The sequence below is a fragment of the Xiphophorus hellerii genome, chromosome 23, assembly GCF_003331165.1.
Source record: "Xiphophorus hellerii strain 12219 chromosome 23, Xiphophorus_hellerii-4.1, whole genome shotgun sequence".
Lineage (NCBI taxonomy): Eukaryota > Metazoa > Chordata > Actinopteri > Cyprinodontiformes > Poeciliidae > Xiphophorus > Xiphophorus hellerii.
Window position 1 is genome coordinate 25,533,082 of NC_045694.1, and position 18,080 is coordinate 25,551,161.

General features: G+C 40.0%; 1 protein-coding gene and 1 long non-coding RNA gene across 2 annotated transcripts; one reads left to right on the forward strand and one right to left on the reverse strand.

Annotated features, from left to right (window-relative positions):
* Positions 1–1,257: 1,257 nt before the first annotated feature.
* Positions 1,258–17,713, forward strand: LOC116714167 (endothelin receptor type B-like). Its single transcript, XM_032554520.1, has 8 exons — positions 1,258–1,471; positions 8,135–8,574; positions 9,441–9,553; positions 9,667–9,871; positions 11,739–11,888; positions 13,390–13,523; positions 13,645–13,753; positions 15,219–17,713. The coding sequence occupies exons 2-8, from the start codon at positions 8,164–8,166 to the stop codon at positions 15,357–15,359; spliced, it is 1,263 nt and encodes a 420-aa protein (XP_032410411.1). The 5' UTR covers positions 1,258–1,471; positions 8,135–8,163; the 3' UTR covers positions 15,360–17,713.
* On the reverse strand, positions 1,616–6,675 carry LOC116714169 (uncharacterized). Its single transcript, XR_004338019.1, has 2 exons — positions 5,850–6,675; positions 1,616–2,869 (listed from the first exon to the last, which is right to left on the reverse strand). It is a non-coding gene; the product is annotated as an uncharacterized LOC116714169 (long non-coding RNA).
* Positions 17,714–18,080: the final 367 nt, after the last annotated feature.

An 18,080-nucleotide genomic window follows, 5' to 3' on the forward strand; every position in this document is an offset into this window, starting at 1 on the left:
ACTGAGTGCCATGCATAATGGTGCTAATGTCAGATATGGAAATTTCGTTGAATTCTGTTCAATGACAATAAATGCTATCTATCTATCTATCTATCTATCTATCTATCTATCTATCTATCTATCTATCTATCTATCTATCTATCTATCTATCTATCTATCTATCTATCTATCTATCTATCTATCTATCTATCTATCTATCTATCTATCTATCTATCTATCTATCTATCTATCTATCTATAATGGTGTAATAATATGAGGCTGTGTTAATGATAGTAATGGTGCCCCAGGAATAGTCACCTCCCAAAATAGAGCAGGGGATGGGTGTCATTAAAGAGACTCCAGAGAAAGAGCCTTTGTAGCTGGGTGTGTGTGCGTGTGTGTGTGTGTGTTTTCAGCATGTGAGGGTTGGAAACTGTCCCTATCTCTGGTTTTTCTGGCCTGTTACATGTCTAAGTAGATTTGGGCACTGGAACAAACAAATCCAGGAGCATTAAAAAACATGTGGGAGCAACTTTTAAGAAAGAAAACAAAACCTAGTGTTAAAAGATATATTTCAGGTTTTATTTACTATTTGATTTTGCTCTCCAGATGCTTTTTATTCTTTGAATTAGGATAACATATTCAGTGGTGTGCATTTGTTTAAGCTTTAGTTCTAATTTCATGTAGTAATAGAACGATTGCACAGCTTTTCTAGAGTAATAACCAACCAGGGCCAGCAGCCTTAGGCTGATAAACCTTAAATGGTTTATCTGTTTCCTGTAACTTCTTTTTACAAACCAGATGAGTAAAACTATCTCAATAATTACAATTTAACTGATTTATTTGTTTTGTAGGTAAACACCTAGCCTTATTTCTGCTCACTAAAGAGTGGCATCCAAATTATTACAGTTTAATTGGGTAATTGTAGAAGATTTTTAAGCTTAATTATCTTCCGCAAATTAACTTAATGTACAGTATCCCGAATATAAACTCATTAAATCTTCCGTCACGGAGGGGAACATGAAAAGTTCGGCCACGTTACAGAAAGACGATAATAAAAGTTTCTGTCGGTTTTTAGAACCTCAAAGTGGATATGGTGGATTTTTTGTTGTTGTTTGTTTTTGTTACTTTTTTTTTATGACATCTGTAAAAGTTGGAAAGTTGAAACTAATTTTGCGCTCAGATTGATTATCGCAGAGGGAAGGATGGCCGTGTCCGGGCCTGTGATTGGTTCTTCCTGCAGCCTCCCGGCCTGCAGCTATAAAAGCAGCGATGCAGCTGCGGAGCTCAGAGGCTGCAGGGAGAGGAGGACCGTCTGTTCCTGCTGCTGCTGCTGGAGGAGGACGAGCTGGGATCTTTAACTCAGGGACGGCGCTATTACAAATGTTCGTTAATTAATCCCAAATCGATCGATGTGATCAGATCGACTCTGCGCGGAATATTGATGCGAACAGTTTGACGCCCCCAACATTCGCCGTGACTCTGGAAATCCGTAAGTGTGTCTGGTTTCCTCTCGCACTGCTGGGAATGTGGCTCATCGTTGCATTTCTGATTGAATGCATGAATATGTGGGATTTATTTACTGATTTCAACCTTTTAGCAGTCACACCTTCGCATGAAACCGATTAGTCATATGTAGGTGGCATTTTATTTTATTTTATTTTTATTTTAGTGTCGATCACAACTGCATAAACACAGCGAAAATAAATATCCCAAAAGCTTTATTTAAACGGGACAGATATTTTATTTTACATTTTAATACAGTCTACTGCATCTGCTATAGCATATTTCACATACATTATTATTCGATAAAAACTTAATTTGTTTTGCGGACTTCTGCAGAGTCGCTGTAGCCACAATGTCTTTAAGTTTGACAGATTAATGAGTTTTGTGACCAAAGTCATGTTTTATTGTTTCAAAAAAAAAAAAACACAGCTTAGAAATCTTTATATTTGGAAACCAACTTCTGTTTTAAATTTTTTTGCACGATTTTTAATTCGTGCAAAAAAATCATCTATGTAAATTTTAAATGTGATTCGTAACGGTGCCCCCAGTCATTTGCTGACTGAAGAAGCGCAGCTCTTAGCCTTTTCTTTTCACTTGCTGTTTTTCCACTGCATGCCTTCTCCACCTGTTTGCTCTTCTAAACTCTGCAGCAGGAAAGTTTTCTCAATTTTGCCCTCTTCTTCTTCTTCTTCTTCTCCCTCTGCAGGTTTCTTTAAAATAAATAAACACTTTCAACACTCAGCTCTCCCTCCTCTATCCTGCCCTCAATCAGGTCACACATGTTCTGACCACCAACAAAAATCTCCCCCCATCAGCTCTTTCAGCCAACTTTTTTCCTTCCTTAATTCTTAAAAAGGAAAAAAAAAAAGAAGCCATCAGAGCTAAAGGTCAGAGATGGTTTGTAACAGAATAAGTGGACCAAGCTTCCTAATTAAATCAGAAAACCCTGCTCTAATGTACTCTAATGAGCCGCCATGTTGCCCAACACAAAAGCATCATTCACAGGGTGGAATATTTACACAGACTGTGGCCAAAAAAAAATAAATCTAAACTGGTTTCTTGTGATACCCACGCCTTCCCGTCTCTGTTTGGATGGAGCAGCCGAATGCTGCGACGGACAACGGTCGTCCTTGTTTTGTGTTGTTGTGCCGTTTGTTATTTTGCACTGGACCGTATGGAGGAGGACGAGCGTTTTTAGCAGCGACCTCTGCCATCGTATAAAGAGCCGTGCACTCGCACAGAGAGGCTCTCTTTGTGGGAACGTGTTCGTCCCCGACGCTCCGCTCTCTACCGCCGTCACAATCCCCGCAGCCTGATGGGCCTCAGATGCCCGTTGGCGTTTTTTATGGACACACATGATTCTGCAGAGGCTCAGAGCCAAAATCTGTCCAAGAAAAAAAAAAACCCCATAAAGGCTCTCTGTTACAAACAGCGGACACACACAGACGCAATGAACTTCATTTATTCTTCCTTTACTTTGTTCTGTGAAAATGAGGCGCTTTGGGTGACTTTGTGTTCGCCGTTTTGTTCATCTTGCTTGCGAGTGGATGTCGCTTTTAGCATCTCGGTCAGAGTTGGAACTTTGTTGAAACGTTCATCTGTTACACCAATTTAATTACAAATGTAAGGCTGCATGACGCGTAGACTTATTACGCAGAGTGTGTGTGAATTGTTTTTCCAAGTATTTGTTCAAAATGAATTTTGATGACTATTGCTCACAGGATAGTCGTTTATCGTTTATCGTGATAAATTTCTTATCGTGATAAGAATTTTGATTTATCGTTGTTCCAATTATGTTTAAAAATAAACTGTCAGTGTTTTCTGGATTGTTAGCTTTACTATTTTCTCTAATTTTTTGTTAGATGATGAGAGAGTCAATAGGTGGCAAAAAATTTTTTTAATATGGTTAAATGTGGTTACTGTGTGCAGTTTATGTGACTGGAAGGACAGAAGGAAGCGTATTACTGATGCTTGTGTTTTTCAAGAGCAAGTGTTTGTGCTTGCTGCCTAGAAGAGTTATAAGGAATAGTTCTTATTGTCACTTTTATTGTTATCATGACTCTGCCGCAAAGTGTTTTGATGAAACTTTAAGTTCGTGTCGCTCACGTCTACTTACAGTTGTTGAAAATTTCAGTTTTTCAGATTCATTCTGAAGAATCTTCCTCTTGACAATACTAGAACTTGGTGAAGTATAATTATGCCATTGTCAGTAGTTTTTTTGTTTCCTTTCACTCAACTTTCCATTAGCATAACTCAAGTAGGTTTTGCTTCACATTTGGATCTTCCGGCTCTTCGGCTCAGTCCTCTGTTAGGAACCTTTAGCTTCCCTGTTTTTGTCAACTGAGAAAAGTGAGCCACGTTTTCTCACGTCCTGAACTGGAAACAATTATTCGTGCTTTTGTTTCACTGCGCTCGGATTACCGTGGAGCATCAAACGCAAACCTTAGCAAAGCCTCTCCGGAACGGCTGCAAGTCGTTTAAAACGCTGCTTTGAGGCTTCTGACAAAACCCTAAAGGTTTTCACGAGTGCCTCCCATGTCGACACGACGGCACAGGGTTCTGCTTTATTTTACAATTTAAGATTATTTCACTGACTTGGAGAGTTTTTCACAAAAAGATACCTGGTTATGTCATTCTGTTCAGTTTCACCTGGAGCTCTCCTCCTTTTGTACTTGAGATCCAGGGACTCTGTGGTCGCCTTTAGAAGCCAGTTTAAATCAACTTCTCCTTAATCTGCTCTGCTTTATTCAGCGTTGGATCGTGTGAAGCTCGTTGTGATTTTATATTTTGAAGGTGCTTTGTAAATAACACTTTACTACTTCCTCGCTTTTGCTGGCGCAAGTTTTTCCACAGCATGTTTTTCTTCCACTCAACTTTCCGTCAACATACTCTTGGACACAGCATTCTTTGAACACCCAGCTTCCTTCGAAATGGCCCCTTGTGGCTCCCCTCCTCATGCGAAGCGTCGCTGACGACTGTCAAGTGACGGGCTAGCATAACATTTCTGTATTTAAAATAGTTTTATTGGTTTTAAGAGATATTATAATAGATTTTCTGCACCTTTTTATTTTACTTTTTTTATATTTAGACGATTGCACATATGTATGTCTGTTTGGTTGTTAATCTTGATTTTTTTTTTTATGCGGACCATGAGTCATAAAGTATCTATACAGCGAACTTCATTGCTATCTATCTAGCTATGATAGCTAGTTAGCTATCCATGTAGCTATTCATCTAGCTATACAGCTAGCTATAATAGCTGGCTAGCTATCCATCTAGCTATTTAAATAGACAGCTAGCTAGCATCAAACTACTACATGTGCATGGCAGGATGTCTGACTCAATCAGAAATCTCTGGGAAAACGCATAGTAAATATTGTCCTGTTATCAGGGCACACCAAGGACGCAACCCACTAAAATTGCCCACCGTATCACTCTTGCTGTTTAAAGTTTACGTAATGAGATAAAACTCCAAATGACGAGCTATGAGCTTCCAGTGTTCGGGTTTAAGGCTACTAACAGCTGAGTGGTGGTCAATGTGTTGTGCTTTCCAGCTGCGGTGGGATTAATTGTAGCTTTCCTGGATTAAATGAAAGCAATGAAATCAACTTGCACACTTTTGTTTCAACAGGTTGTACTCATGCAGTGACGTACATGGTGGTATTTTTACTGAAACTCATGCTGCTGCAGCATACAGAGAAAACACAGTGAGCATGATAAGATTAGCACTGTGTGTTGGACAAATTGTGGGTGTTCTTGGAGCGTAGCAGGGACTCAAAGCAGTGGATATAAAGTTTTGGTTAAATTTCCAGCGGAGCTTTGGTTCTTAGCTCAGATATCGAAAATGGAATCATTGCATATTCCTCGCATTATGTGGCTGGATAAGCAAGCTGGTAACTGATAAGACCTACTGTAAAAAAAAAAAAGGCTCAAATGATTCTAAAAGGCAGTAGTAAAACACAGTAAAGATTTTTTTGTAGTTTTCCTCCTTCCATCCATTTTCAATTCAGAGAGAATCACTTGAAAACAGCTGTAGGCAACATCTTGCTTCTGTGGTTTAATTTCAGCTGCAAGCGAATTTCTGAGGCTAACCCAGCAGAGAAGGAGTTCATATCACTATTACAGTCTATTACCACAACAGTACGTGTATAAAATGGCTGCTTCTAAAAGCAGAAATAAGACTTCATCATACACCATGAGACGCAGGTGATAATATTCTAAAAATTTACACAAAATCAAATCTTGTGGTTGCTTGCAGAGATCTGACCACAGGCAGACATTGCTGACGTCATGAGTGGGTACAGCTTCATGTACTGACTCGTGAAGATTTACGCCTTTGCTGTTAAATTTGCAATAACATTTACCATAAATCAGCGTTGTTCTGTGGAGGCCCAATGAATTCTGAACCAGCTTTCCTTACGCTCTCTAGACCCGCGGGTCCCGAACAGCGTTAGCTTCTGGCTGGAGACGCTCTTTTCTACGAAACATGTAAAGAAACATAAACTTTTAGAATACTTTTATCACTTTTATTCTCTACTTTCAATAATTATTACATGTGTTTAGCATAAATGCTGACTCATAGCGTTCGATTTCACCTATGCTGGCATTGGGAGCAAAACAGCTCGAGAAATTTGACTAGCAGCCAGTCAGAAAGACAAGCATGGTAAATGACATTTCAATAAATTAGTTTATATTTTTAATAATTGTGATTGGAAAACATTAGATATTTTTTTAAATTAAAAATTAGAAAAATATGTGAAAATGAATTAGTTTAAATGTATTTTTTCTTATCTTCCCTCAAGTTTCCTGAGGCTCCGCTAGCGCCCCCTGGTGGCTCGACCTTTACTCTGAAAATCATCTGTGTGTTATTCATTTTACGTCACCAGTTTATGTCCATGAGTGCTTTGAGACCTACAATTGCAGATATTTCATTTATATGTATAGGTGAGTCTCTTATTTTGAAAAAAAAGTTAGTTTTTTTTTTTTTGAAAGCATAAAAAAAATTCTCTAATCACTGGTTAAGATCTCTTATTTTGAAAAGTAGCTGTGTTGTCTACTTTGAATGTCTAAGTTTAAATCTTAAAGTCATACAGTCAGATTTCTACATCCAAAAGTGCTGGTTGTCATGGTGACTTTTTGGGCTGCAGGTGTGAAAGGTCAAACGAAGCGCCACACTTTCTCTAAGCAACCAAAGATTCAACAGTTCAAACAAATGGGCCCTGACCTGAAACGTGAATAGCAACATTTATGGATTTTCATATTTCTGCTGTTTTCCGTAGAAAATGTAAAAACGTATAAATACAGTTTAAATCTAGGTTTTACAAGACAGCAGTCACAAAAATCATTAGCTTCTATGAAAGAAATGTTGCGGCTTGCTTTGGCTCTCTTGTACGTTTCACAGAAAACTGCAGTTCCTGCAGCAATAACAGCAAAAACATATTCCGTATTTCTGTCTAGTTTCTAGTGAAAATATCTTAAGACACTTGAAATAAGACACAACTAGCTTACAAGAAACTTTTCAGCAACATATCTGACCTGTTTTAAGTCAACAATTCCTTAATACTGATTTTTAAAAGGCGTTCTAGTTCCACTGGCAGATTTTTTCACTTACAACATGAGAAAAATGTCTTGTTATAAGTGCAATGATCTACCAGTCGAACTAGAATGTTTTCTCATAAATATTAAGGAATTATTGACTTAAAACAGGCTCCGATATTCTGCTGAAAAGTTACTTGTAAGCTAGTTTTGTCTTATTTCAAAGTGAACTAGACCAAAAAATACTTGATAAAATGTTGTTTTTTCTCAAAATGACTTAGAAATGCTGCGTGTATGCCGATACTTGTAATGCTGAGGAAGATGAAAGCAGAACTCTTGAGGTTTTTCAGGAAGACTTTGACTAAAGTGAGAGAATTTAAAACGATTAGAGTGGTCATTTCCTCGAAACCTTCTCCATTTCTCCTAAACACACTTGGCGTACTTCAGTCGTATTGATTACTGCAACAGCGTCTTCACAGGTCTGTCCAACAAATCAATCAAACAGCTGCAGCTGATCCAGAATGCTGCTGCTGGCGTTCTCACTAAAACCAGGAAGGTAGAGCACATAACACCAGTTTTAAAGTCCCTCCACTGGCTCCCTGTAGCTCAAAGAATAGACTTTAAAATACTGTTGTTAGTTTATAAATCACTGAATGGCTTAGCACCACAATACATTAAAGATCTGCTGTTATTGTATCAACCTTCCAGAACCTCTCAGGTCTTCCGGTTCTGGTTCTGCTCTGCATCCCCAGAACCAAACGAGGAGAAGCAGCGTTCAGCATCTATGCACCACAAATTTGGAACAAACCTCCAGAAAACTGTAAAACAGCTGAAGCACTGACTTCTTTTAAATCTCAACTAAAAACCCACCTGTTTAGGATTGTATTTGAAATGTAATCAATTACAAATTTATTGATGGAACCTGACTTAATGCTTTGTTTTGATTATTGATTCTATGTTGCATTGTGTTTCTGTGTTTGTTATGATGTGAAGCACTTTGAAATGCCCTGCTGCTGAAATGTGCTATACAAATAAAATTTTATTTGATTTTTGATTTTGGCAACAACACCCTGCTCTTTGTTCAGCGCGACGCTCGCTGTGTTTTTCCTCGCAGGATCTGAGTTTGGACGGACCGAACCCCCGATGGTCGACATGTTTGTGAGAACGAGGGCCGTCGTGCTGCTGTTGTGCCTCCTGGTGGCGGCGGAGGCCGGGGCCTCGAGGTCGGCCCGCGACTCCCAGAGCGTCCCCGACCCCCTGGAGCCCTCGGAGGGCAACGCGTCCGTCCGGCTCCCGGCGCCGCAGCCGGACCGTCCGCGGACGCCGTTCCCGCCCATGTGCGTCAAGCCGACGGAGATCAGACACGCCTTCAAGTACGTGAACACCATCATTTCCTGCCTGATCTTCGTGGTGGGGATCATCGGCAACTCGACGCTGCTCAGGATCATCTACAGGAACAAATGCATGAGGAACGGACCCAACGTGCTGATTGGCAGCCTGGCACTCGGAGACCTGCTGTACATCATCATCGCCATCCCCATCAACGTGTACAAGGTATAGGCTTCAGCGTGATGTCTGCGTTTTGACTCCAGTTTCCCTTCTGTGTGACTTTTTTGGGACTAAGTCCAGGAAAAGAAACCTAGACCTTCTGGAAATTGTTATTAAGTTACAATAAACATCCCAGCTGTTTAATTTACATCAGTAATAATTAAGAAACCAGGCCTTTTATGCTCTTAATCATTTATATTTATCATACAAGCCTGACTCTGGTTCCAGCTTAATTTGATTGTGAAGCAAAATGGTTTCCAAAAAAACCACAAAAAAAAGAAAAACAAATCAAACGTTTCCTTTAGCCTCATCCAGCGATCAGGCCTTTCACATTAACTTTTTATCAACTGGTTTATGAGTCGCAGCTTGTGTTGAAATGTACGTCAGGGGCGGAAAAATGTGGATTTTAAGTTAAGGGATATGAATTACGGGGTTGTGATTTTTTTATTTATTTTTTTTCACGGTACAGCCTCAAACTCCCACTTGTCCCCCACCGGGGGTTTTTATGTGATGGATCGACACGAAATAACTAAAAGAATTCATAGACAAAGATATTAAGCGCCTTTGTAAGACCTCGATCTTTTTTTTAGATGATGGCTATTTAATACCCATTAAAGCATGTAGAATAATTAAACATGTGGTCTTATTTGTTATTCCTTGCTCAGTCCAGACCAGAACTGAAACTATCCCCCCCCTGCAGACCGCAGCGAGGAGCGGCCGTCCAGCTGTAGGCTTTGGCCTCGACTAAATTCATTTTGGAAGAATTAAAGACAAAGGGAGCCTTAAGTGAACCTCTGAGAGATCTGCGTGTGTGTTTGCACAGGCGATACTGAAATCTCTCTTATTACAAGTTTTTATTGTTTCTGCCGCAGCTAATAGCCGAGGACTGGCCGTTCGGCGTGCACGTCTGCAAGCTGATCCCGTTCATCCAGAAAGCCTCGGTGGGAATCACCGTCCTCAGCCTGTGTGCCCTCAGCATTGACCGGTGAGCGCGCGCGCACACCCACACACACACACACACACGCACACACACACTCCCTACTGGCCACCATTGTGGACACATTGGAGCGACTGTGTCCGCGTCTGAATGGTTTCTAGCTACCACGCCGTGATATCGTGGAGCCGGGTGAAGGGCATGGGGATCCCCCTGTGGAAGGCCATGGAGGTGACCGTGATCTGGATGGCCGCCGTGGTGCTGGCCGTCCCCGAGGCGGTGGCGTTCGACATGATAGAGATGTCGTACAGGGGCAACAAGCTGCGCACTTGCCTGCTGCACCCGGAGCAGGCCACCAGCTTCATGAAGGTATGTGCTCCGCGTTCATCCTGCTTGACGCAGATGAACAAGTTGTTTTTCCCTCAATACGTGCTCCAAACATTGCGGTTTATTGCAGTTCAACTAGTGGTGGGACTCGATTAAGGTTTTAAATCGATTTAATTCCAGAGTCTGGAACTAAAGTGAATATCCTGGTTCAAATGCTCCTGTTCTTGATCTTGCACATTTTCGGCCAGCTCCTTAAAGTTCTTCCTTCTTATATTAAAACAAAGATAAACAAACAAACAAAGGAACACAGCGCTGCGTCTGCATGGATCCATACGAGGTTCCCGCGGTTAACCTCAGGTAACCTCTGTCTTCTCACAAATGTTTGAGAGTGGCTTAGTCGAAGTCTGGACTTAAATCTAAAACAGGCTGAAAATAAACAATTCTGCAAAGAAGAGTTGGGTCAAAATTCTTCCACAGAAATTGTTGCGATTAACTGTCACAAAAAATGATCAATAATTTTGGCCAATCATCCAATCAGCTTGGGTTAGGGGTAAATCTGGGCAGAAGGAAGGCACTTAAAAAATCTCAAAAAAGGTAAATAAAGAAGAGGAAAAAGATGATTAGGTCATATTTCTGGTCACTTGTGTTGTACATTTTACATCCTGATCTTAAACAATCACAAAATGGAGAGTTTGGAGACAACAAATAAGAGCTGCACGGACTGCAGTTCATGAACCTCGTCCTCCGCTGAAGCAACTCCTTCACTTTCCCATCAAATTAATCAGACTGATCGTGCTGGTTTAGCGTCTGCGCAGGCTCCGCGTTCAGGCTTTGGCAACCGCGCGTCTGGTGAATAATAGCGCAAAAACATCGGAAGAGTGTTGGGAAGGCGATGAGAGGTTATCGCCAGAGTCAGCCTCCTCGCTTTGCGAGCCTCTAAGTAAAACGTATTGTAGTTAATTACATTTTTCGGTCCAGCAATAACGTGAGGAGGCGACCGGCAAAGGTTATTTGTGTGCAACGCCGAGGTAAAACAGGAAGACAAATTGCTTCTGACATCGACGGTACCAGGCGCTGTGGGGATTATCTCTCAGGAACTCAGATAGGGAGGAAGAAAACTCATAAAAACACGAGTGACTTCAATACTAACAGCCGCACGGCTTTCTCTTTAGGGGCAGAACATCTGGGATGATTGTAATTTTGCATGAATCAGTTAAAAAAACGATTCCTTTTTGTTTATTTTTTAATTTCTGCGGCGTAGCGGTAAGGAGAGTTCTGGACGGCGTTCAGCGTGTGCACCTGGTGTTTGCTTTCCGGCTCCAACAGAACCGGTTTCGCGTCGGAGCTACACGAGAGCCCCGGACGCTCGGTCCGTTTAATCAGGGCCTCCCTTTTGTCTTTGCCAGAAAGCAATCACAGAATCCTGATAAGGCGGCGTAAATCACCCTAATGTGGCGGCCTCTCGTGATCTCCGTGGTGAATTCATAGGAAGAAGGAAATTGGAAAGAAATGTCAAACATGTGATCTCTTTCAGTCAGAGGGAAAGACCCAGAGTTAAAAGTTTTAAGTAAAAAAACCCCAAAAAAACCCCAAAAAACATTATATAATGAACAGGCGTTCGTGTGGTAGAGGAAACGTGTTGCAGTTTATTTTCCGAACAAAGAAGGAGGATCATAATTAAACATGTTTTTGAATCCAGTTTTGAATTATTGGAGCAAAAAAAGTCAAGCATTTAAACTCTACTTTTGATCCTTTTATGCGGTTCGAGAGTCTGAGGATAATTTATTAGCTCTTTTCTTTGAGAATTATTGCATTCACAGCTTTTACGCCAGAATGAAATGATTTGTGCTTTATTTTTAGCTAAAACTAATTGCGTGTGTGTGTGTGTGTTTTTTTTTCTTTCCACCAGCTGTACAAGGAAGTTAAAGACTTTTGGTTGTTCGGCTTCTACTTCTGCCTCCCGCTGGCCTGCACGGGGATCTTCTACACGCTCATGTCCTGCGAGATGCTCAGTCGCAAGAAAGGCATGCGGATCGCGCTCAACGACCACATGAAACAGGTGTGTAGGAAAGAAAAGAAAAAACACAGAAAGAACCTGACAGTAGAGTTCAGCTGAGCTTAAAAGGAAGGATGTTTGGAAGAGGGGTCCTGCGGAATAAAAGCGAGCAGACAGTATCGTGCTCACAGAAGATATAATTGTGGTGAGAAGAAAAGGCGCCTTTTATCAATCTGGAAAATGACCTGGGGTTAAAATCTGAACAGTACAACACTTTGGCTTTCATTTGCTTTTGTAAATAATTCATTTTAACAAAGTGAATTATAGCTTGTAGAACTGCTTTTTGGAACAAAGACTTAAAGTTGTTTGGGGGTTTTTTTGTTTGTTTTTTCATCTTTTTGTGGTTTTATGGCCCATTCATCTTTAAACAACGTTGCTTCAGCAACAACGTGACCAACATTTAATAGTGTTTTATTTGACTCTAGAGCAGCGGTGTCCAGAGTGAGGCCTGAGGGCCATATGTGGCCCCTGGATGATAAAAAGTTGTCCAGAAACTCTTTAAAAAATTCTAGATGGAGTGTTAGTGACAGTGTCTCCATAAGGCCAGATCTGTTCCATCTAGTTCTATGCTTTGTGCTCTGAGCGACGTCATACTTTTGTTTTACTTTATATTTAAAATTCCTAACTGAACTTTCTCAACCATTTGAAAGAAAGTTTGTTGCAGTTTATTTTTTTACATGTTTGTCCCAAATAGTCAACTTTTTGTTTTTGTCAGTTTCTTTATTATTGATTTTACATTTGGCTGTTACCCTCCTGAGTTCACTTACTGAACAGATTAAGGTTGTATTTACATGTTTCACCAAGCTTGTGAAGAAGCTATTGGTGTATGTAAGTGTGCTGTACTGATGCAGAGTTAACAATTAAAATTACAATTCAGTACATTTAGGTGCGTGTTTAAAATAAAGAAGCGTTTTAAGTCGATGCGGCAATGTCTTTCTGTATCGGATCGTATTGGTCGATACTTAGCATCAGATATCGGTATCAGAAGTGAAAACAGTGGATTCCTCTTAGTGGGGACAGACTAATTCCTGATGTTTAGTTAATTAGTGTTGATTTATATACTTGCTAGTAAAGCAGTACAAACACAGTTGGCTCTTCACACCCTGGTTTTACTTTTGGCTTTGCGTTTAGAAATAATGCCAATGTGTTTGTGTTTTTGCATTCTTCAGGTTAGATGTGAATAATTTAATAAGTCTTTGTTAAATAATGAGATGCAATAATACTGGCGGAGGGTGTACTTTCCTTTATTTGAGACTAGCTTTCTAAAAGTCTTCAGTTTGCATGTATAAAGAAGATTTAAGACTCACAGATAAACCTATCTGAACGTATTTACGCTTCTACAAAATACCGTTTGCATCAACAGATATCACATTTCTAACTTGCTCCGACTAGCTGTCAGTAGTCCATATTAATAAAAAAATGAAGACCTCCAGGGCTTTCTCAAGCAGTGAAAACGTTCTCCGCCGAAGCCCCATGTTTACGTTCCTCTGTGTGTTTGGTGCAGCGGAGGGAAGTGGCGAAGACGGTGTTCTGCCTCGTGCTGATCTTTGCTTTCTGCTGGCTGCCGCTCCACCTCAGCCGCCTTCTGAAGAAAACCATCTACGACGAAAAAGACCCCAACCGCTGCGAGCTGCTCAGGTAGGAAAACAGATTTCCGCCTCAACTCCCAAAGAAAGCCTCATGAGAATCCATTGTTCTCCGTTTCTTGGGCTTCCGGGAGTCTGTACAGTAAGCTCTGCCCTTTTCCTCCTCCTGTCAGCTTCCTTCTGGTGATGGATTACATCGGGATCAACATGGCCTCTCTAAACTCCTGCATTAACCCGATTGCCCTCTACTTTGTCAGCCAGAAGTTTAAAAATTGTTTCCAGGTAAGGAGGATCGCTTTGGCTTTAAACAAAGGGCACTGGAAGCAAATACAGCGTTTGAACGTTTTCCCATTTTGTCATGTTACACAGCCAACTCTGGGAGTGTAAAAAATTTACTTTCAGGAGTATGTTTACTTTTACTTTTATTTGAGTACATTTTTTACGAAGTATTTCTACTCTAACAAGAGTAAAATTTCCAGATTCTCTACCCACTGTGAATAACAGCACTGAATGAGGAACAAGCCAAACATTCACCTGACACAGACACACACCTGCAGTTTCTGTTAAAGTTTGGTACGTTTTCTAACGGAAAATTTGTATTTTTTTTTTTTTTACCTGATTTTCTTTGAAATGATTTTCATTTCGGACTTTAAAATACCAAAATGTCCACATAACTTTATATTTCAGCCCATCTAAATATGTAATTTTTTAAATCTTAAATTATTGATGTTTTGATCAATCATTCAAGACTTGAGTAACTTTATTATATAATACTTTTTTTCCCTCTTACTCGAGTCGTTTCTTGGACATCAACTTTTGACTTTTACTTGAGTAAAAATATGTTGTAGTAGTGCTACTCCTTCTTGAGTACAATGTTTGGTTGCTCTACCCACATCTGTATAAAACTTAAGATTTTACAAATTCAAATCTGAAAAGTGGGGTATGCATTTGTACTCAGCCCCCTCGACTCAACATCGGTATTAGGAATTTATGGTGACAACAACAAATCAAAAGTCTTTATCGTGAAGCGGAATTTATCACGATAAATGATACAACACGATACATCTCATAAAACACACTGCGGTTTGTGGTTGTGTGACAAAATGCGAAGGATAGAGGCTGGCAGAGCAGCCAAAAATTAGCACGACTTCAACATATCTAGTCAAGCAAAAGTAAAACGTAGCCGTCCAAGAAATTACTCAGATAAGAGTAAAAAGGTATTTGGTAAAGACTCTACTCAATCACTTAGTAACTGATCAAATTATCAGTTGTCAAATAGTTAAAAATTTCATCATCAGATGGACTGAAATACAAAGTTATTTTAAAGAAATTTTGATATTTTAAAGATCAAAACGAAAATAATTCACTTAAATAACATGATTACAAAACAATCAGAGAAAAGAGATTTTTCTAAGTTAATTTGTTTCAATATAAAACAGACGAAAGTTCAACAAAAACTGCAGGTGTGTGAACGTATGGTCAGAACGAGCTTGTTCCTCATTCAGTGAAGTTGCTCACAGTGGATCAACTAGCCAGAAATTTTACTCAAGCAAGAGCAGCGACACGTCACGATAAAGTTACTCACGTAAAAAGGACAGTGTAGTAAAACTACTCCTAAAAGTGCATTTTCCCCCCCAAAAATCTACTCAAGTAAATGAACCTGATTAATAGCCAACTCTGGTTAAGATTGTAAAAGCTTTTATGAAGCACAATACTTTTACTGACAGCTCTCGTTTTTGCCTCGTAGTCCTGCCTGTGCTGCTGGTGCTACAGGACGTCTCCTCTGGACGACCGGTGCTCCGGAGGACGCTGGAAGGGATCCTGCCATGGCAACGGACTGGACCGCACCAGCTCCCGCTCCAGCCAGAAGTACACAAGCTCTTCATAGACAAACACAAACACTCTCTCTCTCTCTCGCCGCTCTCCAACCGAACCGGACCGATATTCCCCATCTTGCTTTCCCACCTGGAGAAACAGCGCCGTCACTGCCAACACACACACACACACCATCACTTTGGAGTCAGGAGTGGGATGAGGAGGAGCCAGGTGGAAGGGCTTTTGTTTCGTTTTTCTTCTGCAGACTGAAAGACTCGGTGATCAACCCAAAGCTGGAGAATGAAACTACAGGATTGTCACCTGTTCAAGCCGTTATAACTCAGGCCACCAACCAATGCTACGTGAATGTGTTCGAGGATACCAAGCCTCTCAGTGGACCAGGTTGAGTAGGGTTAGGTCAAACCACTTGTAAATGTGTGTACTGGGTTATTTACATGTAGAATACAGACTTTACCCTATGTCTAGCTGCAGTGCTTGGAGTATGAATGAGCGCTGATCAATCAGCCTTACCGGTGACACTGTAATACCTCGTAGGGGAAACCGTGACGCAGAGTCATTTGAGACTCAAAGGACCGGAGCCTTTGAGAGTCTCCGCACCTTCGAGGCACCGCCGAGACATCAAAGACCAGAGCGCTGCCTTATCTGGCGAAAGACGCGGTCCGTGCTCAAATTCGCGGAATCTCCCGGCAAGAAAAAGAGAAAAAAAAGAAACGGGGGCCCTTACTGTGAATCTCCCAGTCATGTGGAGAGTGGCTCGGCAGAAATCCTTTTCAGCTCCGCTTTTAGTCACAAGAAGGGCTGCTGTCGTCCAGGAAAACGAGAAAAACACCATATGATCTTCATCATGCGTCGCATATGACAATGCAGCTTCTATTTTTCGTTGAATGTAGGAACATGAAAGGCTTGTGTAAGCCCTGCGCCCAGCGAGGCGTCCGCTTCGCCTTCTCCAAGCCTTTCACCTCAATCAGACTAAGCTGCCGACGCAAAGACATGCCTGTTGCTGGAACTTAACTTGTTATGTTGCGCTATTTAAAAGATTTAAGAAATGAAAGTGTATACAGCTGGCTGGACGTTTTAAGAGATTCCTGAACTGCATTATGGTCATAAAAGCACCAAATATTTTCCCACTGTCGCCCTCGCAGCAGGGGGATTCTGGGAAAACTTTGGCCTTTTTTTTTTTTAAGACATGATTACTGACTTTGTCATCCATCTTTGAATCGGGGAGTCCTTCATTTATACGGTTGAAACCAGGTATTTGGATATAGTGTTTATTATTGTCATTTCTATACAGTGTAAGACAACTTTTTTATTATTATTTGTCACCACCTCACATTAAACCGGATTAAACATTTCCTGTTTTAGGTCAGTTAGAATAACCAAAATGATTTCTATCTGATAAATGCCAAAACTTTAAGGATTTTCTTTTTTTTACTTTCCTCAAACTGGGACGTTTACATACATTTCTTCACTTCGAAACATCGACTTTTTGTCTGTATGACTAGTTAAAAGTGACATAATCTGCCAGCAGAACATGACATTTTTACCATATTATAAGTAAAAACGTCTTGTTCCATTGGCAGATTATTTCACTTAAAACTAGCACTTTTTCATCAATATTAATATGTATTTGACTTAAAATAAGCTTCCATATCTTGCTGAAAAGTTACTCGTGAGTTAGTTTTGTGTTCTTTAAATTGTACTAAGATATTTGCCCTAGAAACCACAAATAGTTGGTAACATTTTGCGTTTTTGTGGCGAAAACTTCTGATTTTAAAATAACTAACAGAAATGTAATTATTTTAGTATTTAGTAAACAGAAATAATTTGGGAAATCCAAACTGACATCAAACAGGAAATGTTTAATCATCAGACATTAAAAAAGGCTTCGTCTCTTCTTATGGGTTCTAAATATTTGGTTTCAATTTTTCATTGTTTACAGTTTTAACAAGATATATTGAAAACATTACATTAATCAAGTTGGGGTTTGCTTTTTTTTGTCAATTTCTTCAAAAACATTTTATCACTTTGTTTCTAAGAAACTTACTAAATTATGCATTTAATGACACTCTTGGTTTGTTTTATAAGTAGAGCTGATATATTCCCATGTTCATTGTTGGACTTGTTTTCTTTACCCTTTATAAAGTCTTTTTTATTTTTTACATCATAGTTAAATCAGTAGCTGACGCGGAATGTGAGTCATGAAACTTTTTATATCTGCTTTTAGCCACGTGAATGAAACCCTGTGAAGGAGACTCAGAGTAGCTTTACCAGCGTCTTTACTGAGTGATGTGTGAGGTTGGACATGAAAATATATGTGAATACTGTAAAGGCTTTGGTCATTTAAATACATTTACACAGTACTATTTTGTTAAGGGTATACATTAATAAATAGTATTTTATACTGTGTGTTGCTTGACTTATTTACAGTGGCTTTCACACAACAGCAACCTAAAAGGAGACGACGGCCTTTTGAGAATTTGTGAGAAAAACAACCAAGAGACTAAAGGTAGCTCTGCGGTATCGACAGAGCTATGATGGAGAATCAGTTTCCAAGACAACTATTGGTTGTTCACTTCATTAATCTGGCTTTTATAGACGAGTGGCAAGAAGAAAGCGGTACAAAGACGCTTCCTTTGTACTTTCCTACTGACTTTCTTGCTAGAGGCTGCAGAAGATTTGAGGATGTTTTCATACTTGCAGTGGTGGAGAAAGTACTCAAAAGATGTACTCTAGTAAAAGTACAAATACACAGACAAAAAATGTACTCTAGTAA

Bases quoted from the DNA above. Each gene is read 5' to 3' on its own strand.
- LOC116714167 (XM_032554520.1), top strand. From the start codon at position 8,164: ATGGTCGACATGTTTGTGAGAACGAGGGCCGTCGTGCTGCTGTTGTGC. The intron at 8,575-9,440 runs GTATAGGCTTCA...TTTCTGCCGCAG, and splicing joins TCCCCATCAACGTGTACAAG to CTAATAGCCGAGGACTGGCC. The intron at 9,872-11,738 runs GTATGTGCTCCG...TCTTTCCACCAG, and splicing joins AGGCCACCAGCTTCATGAAG to CTGTACAAGGAAGTTAAAGA.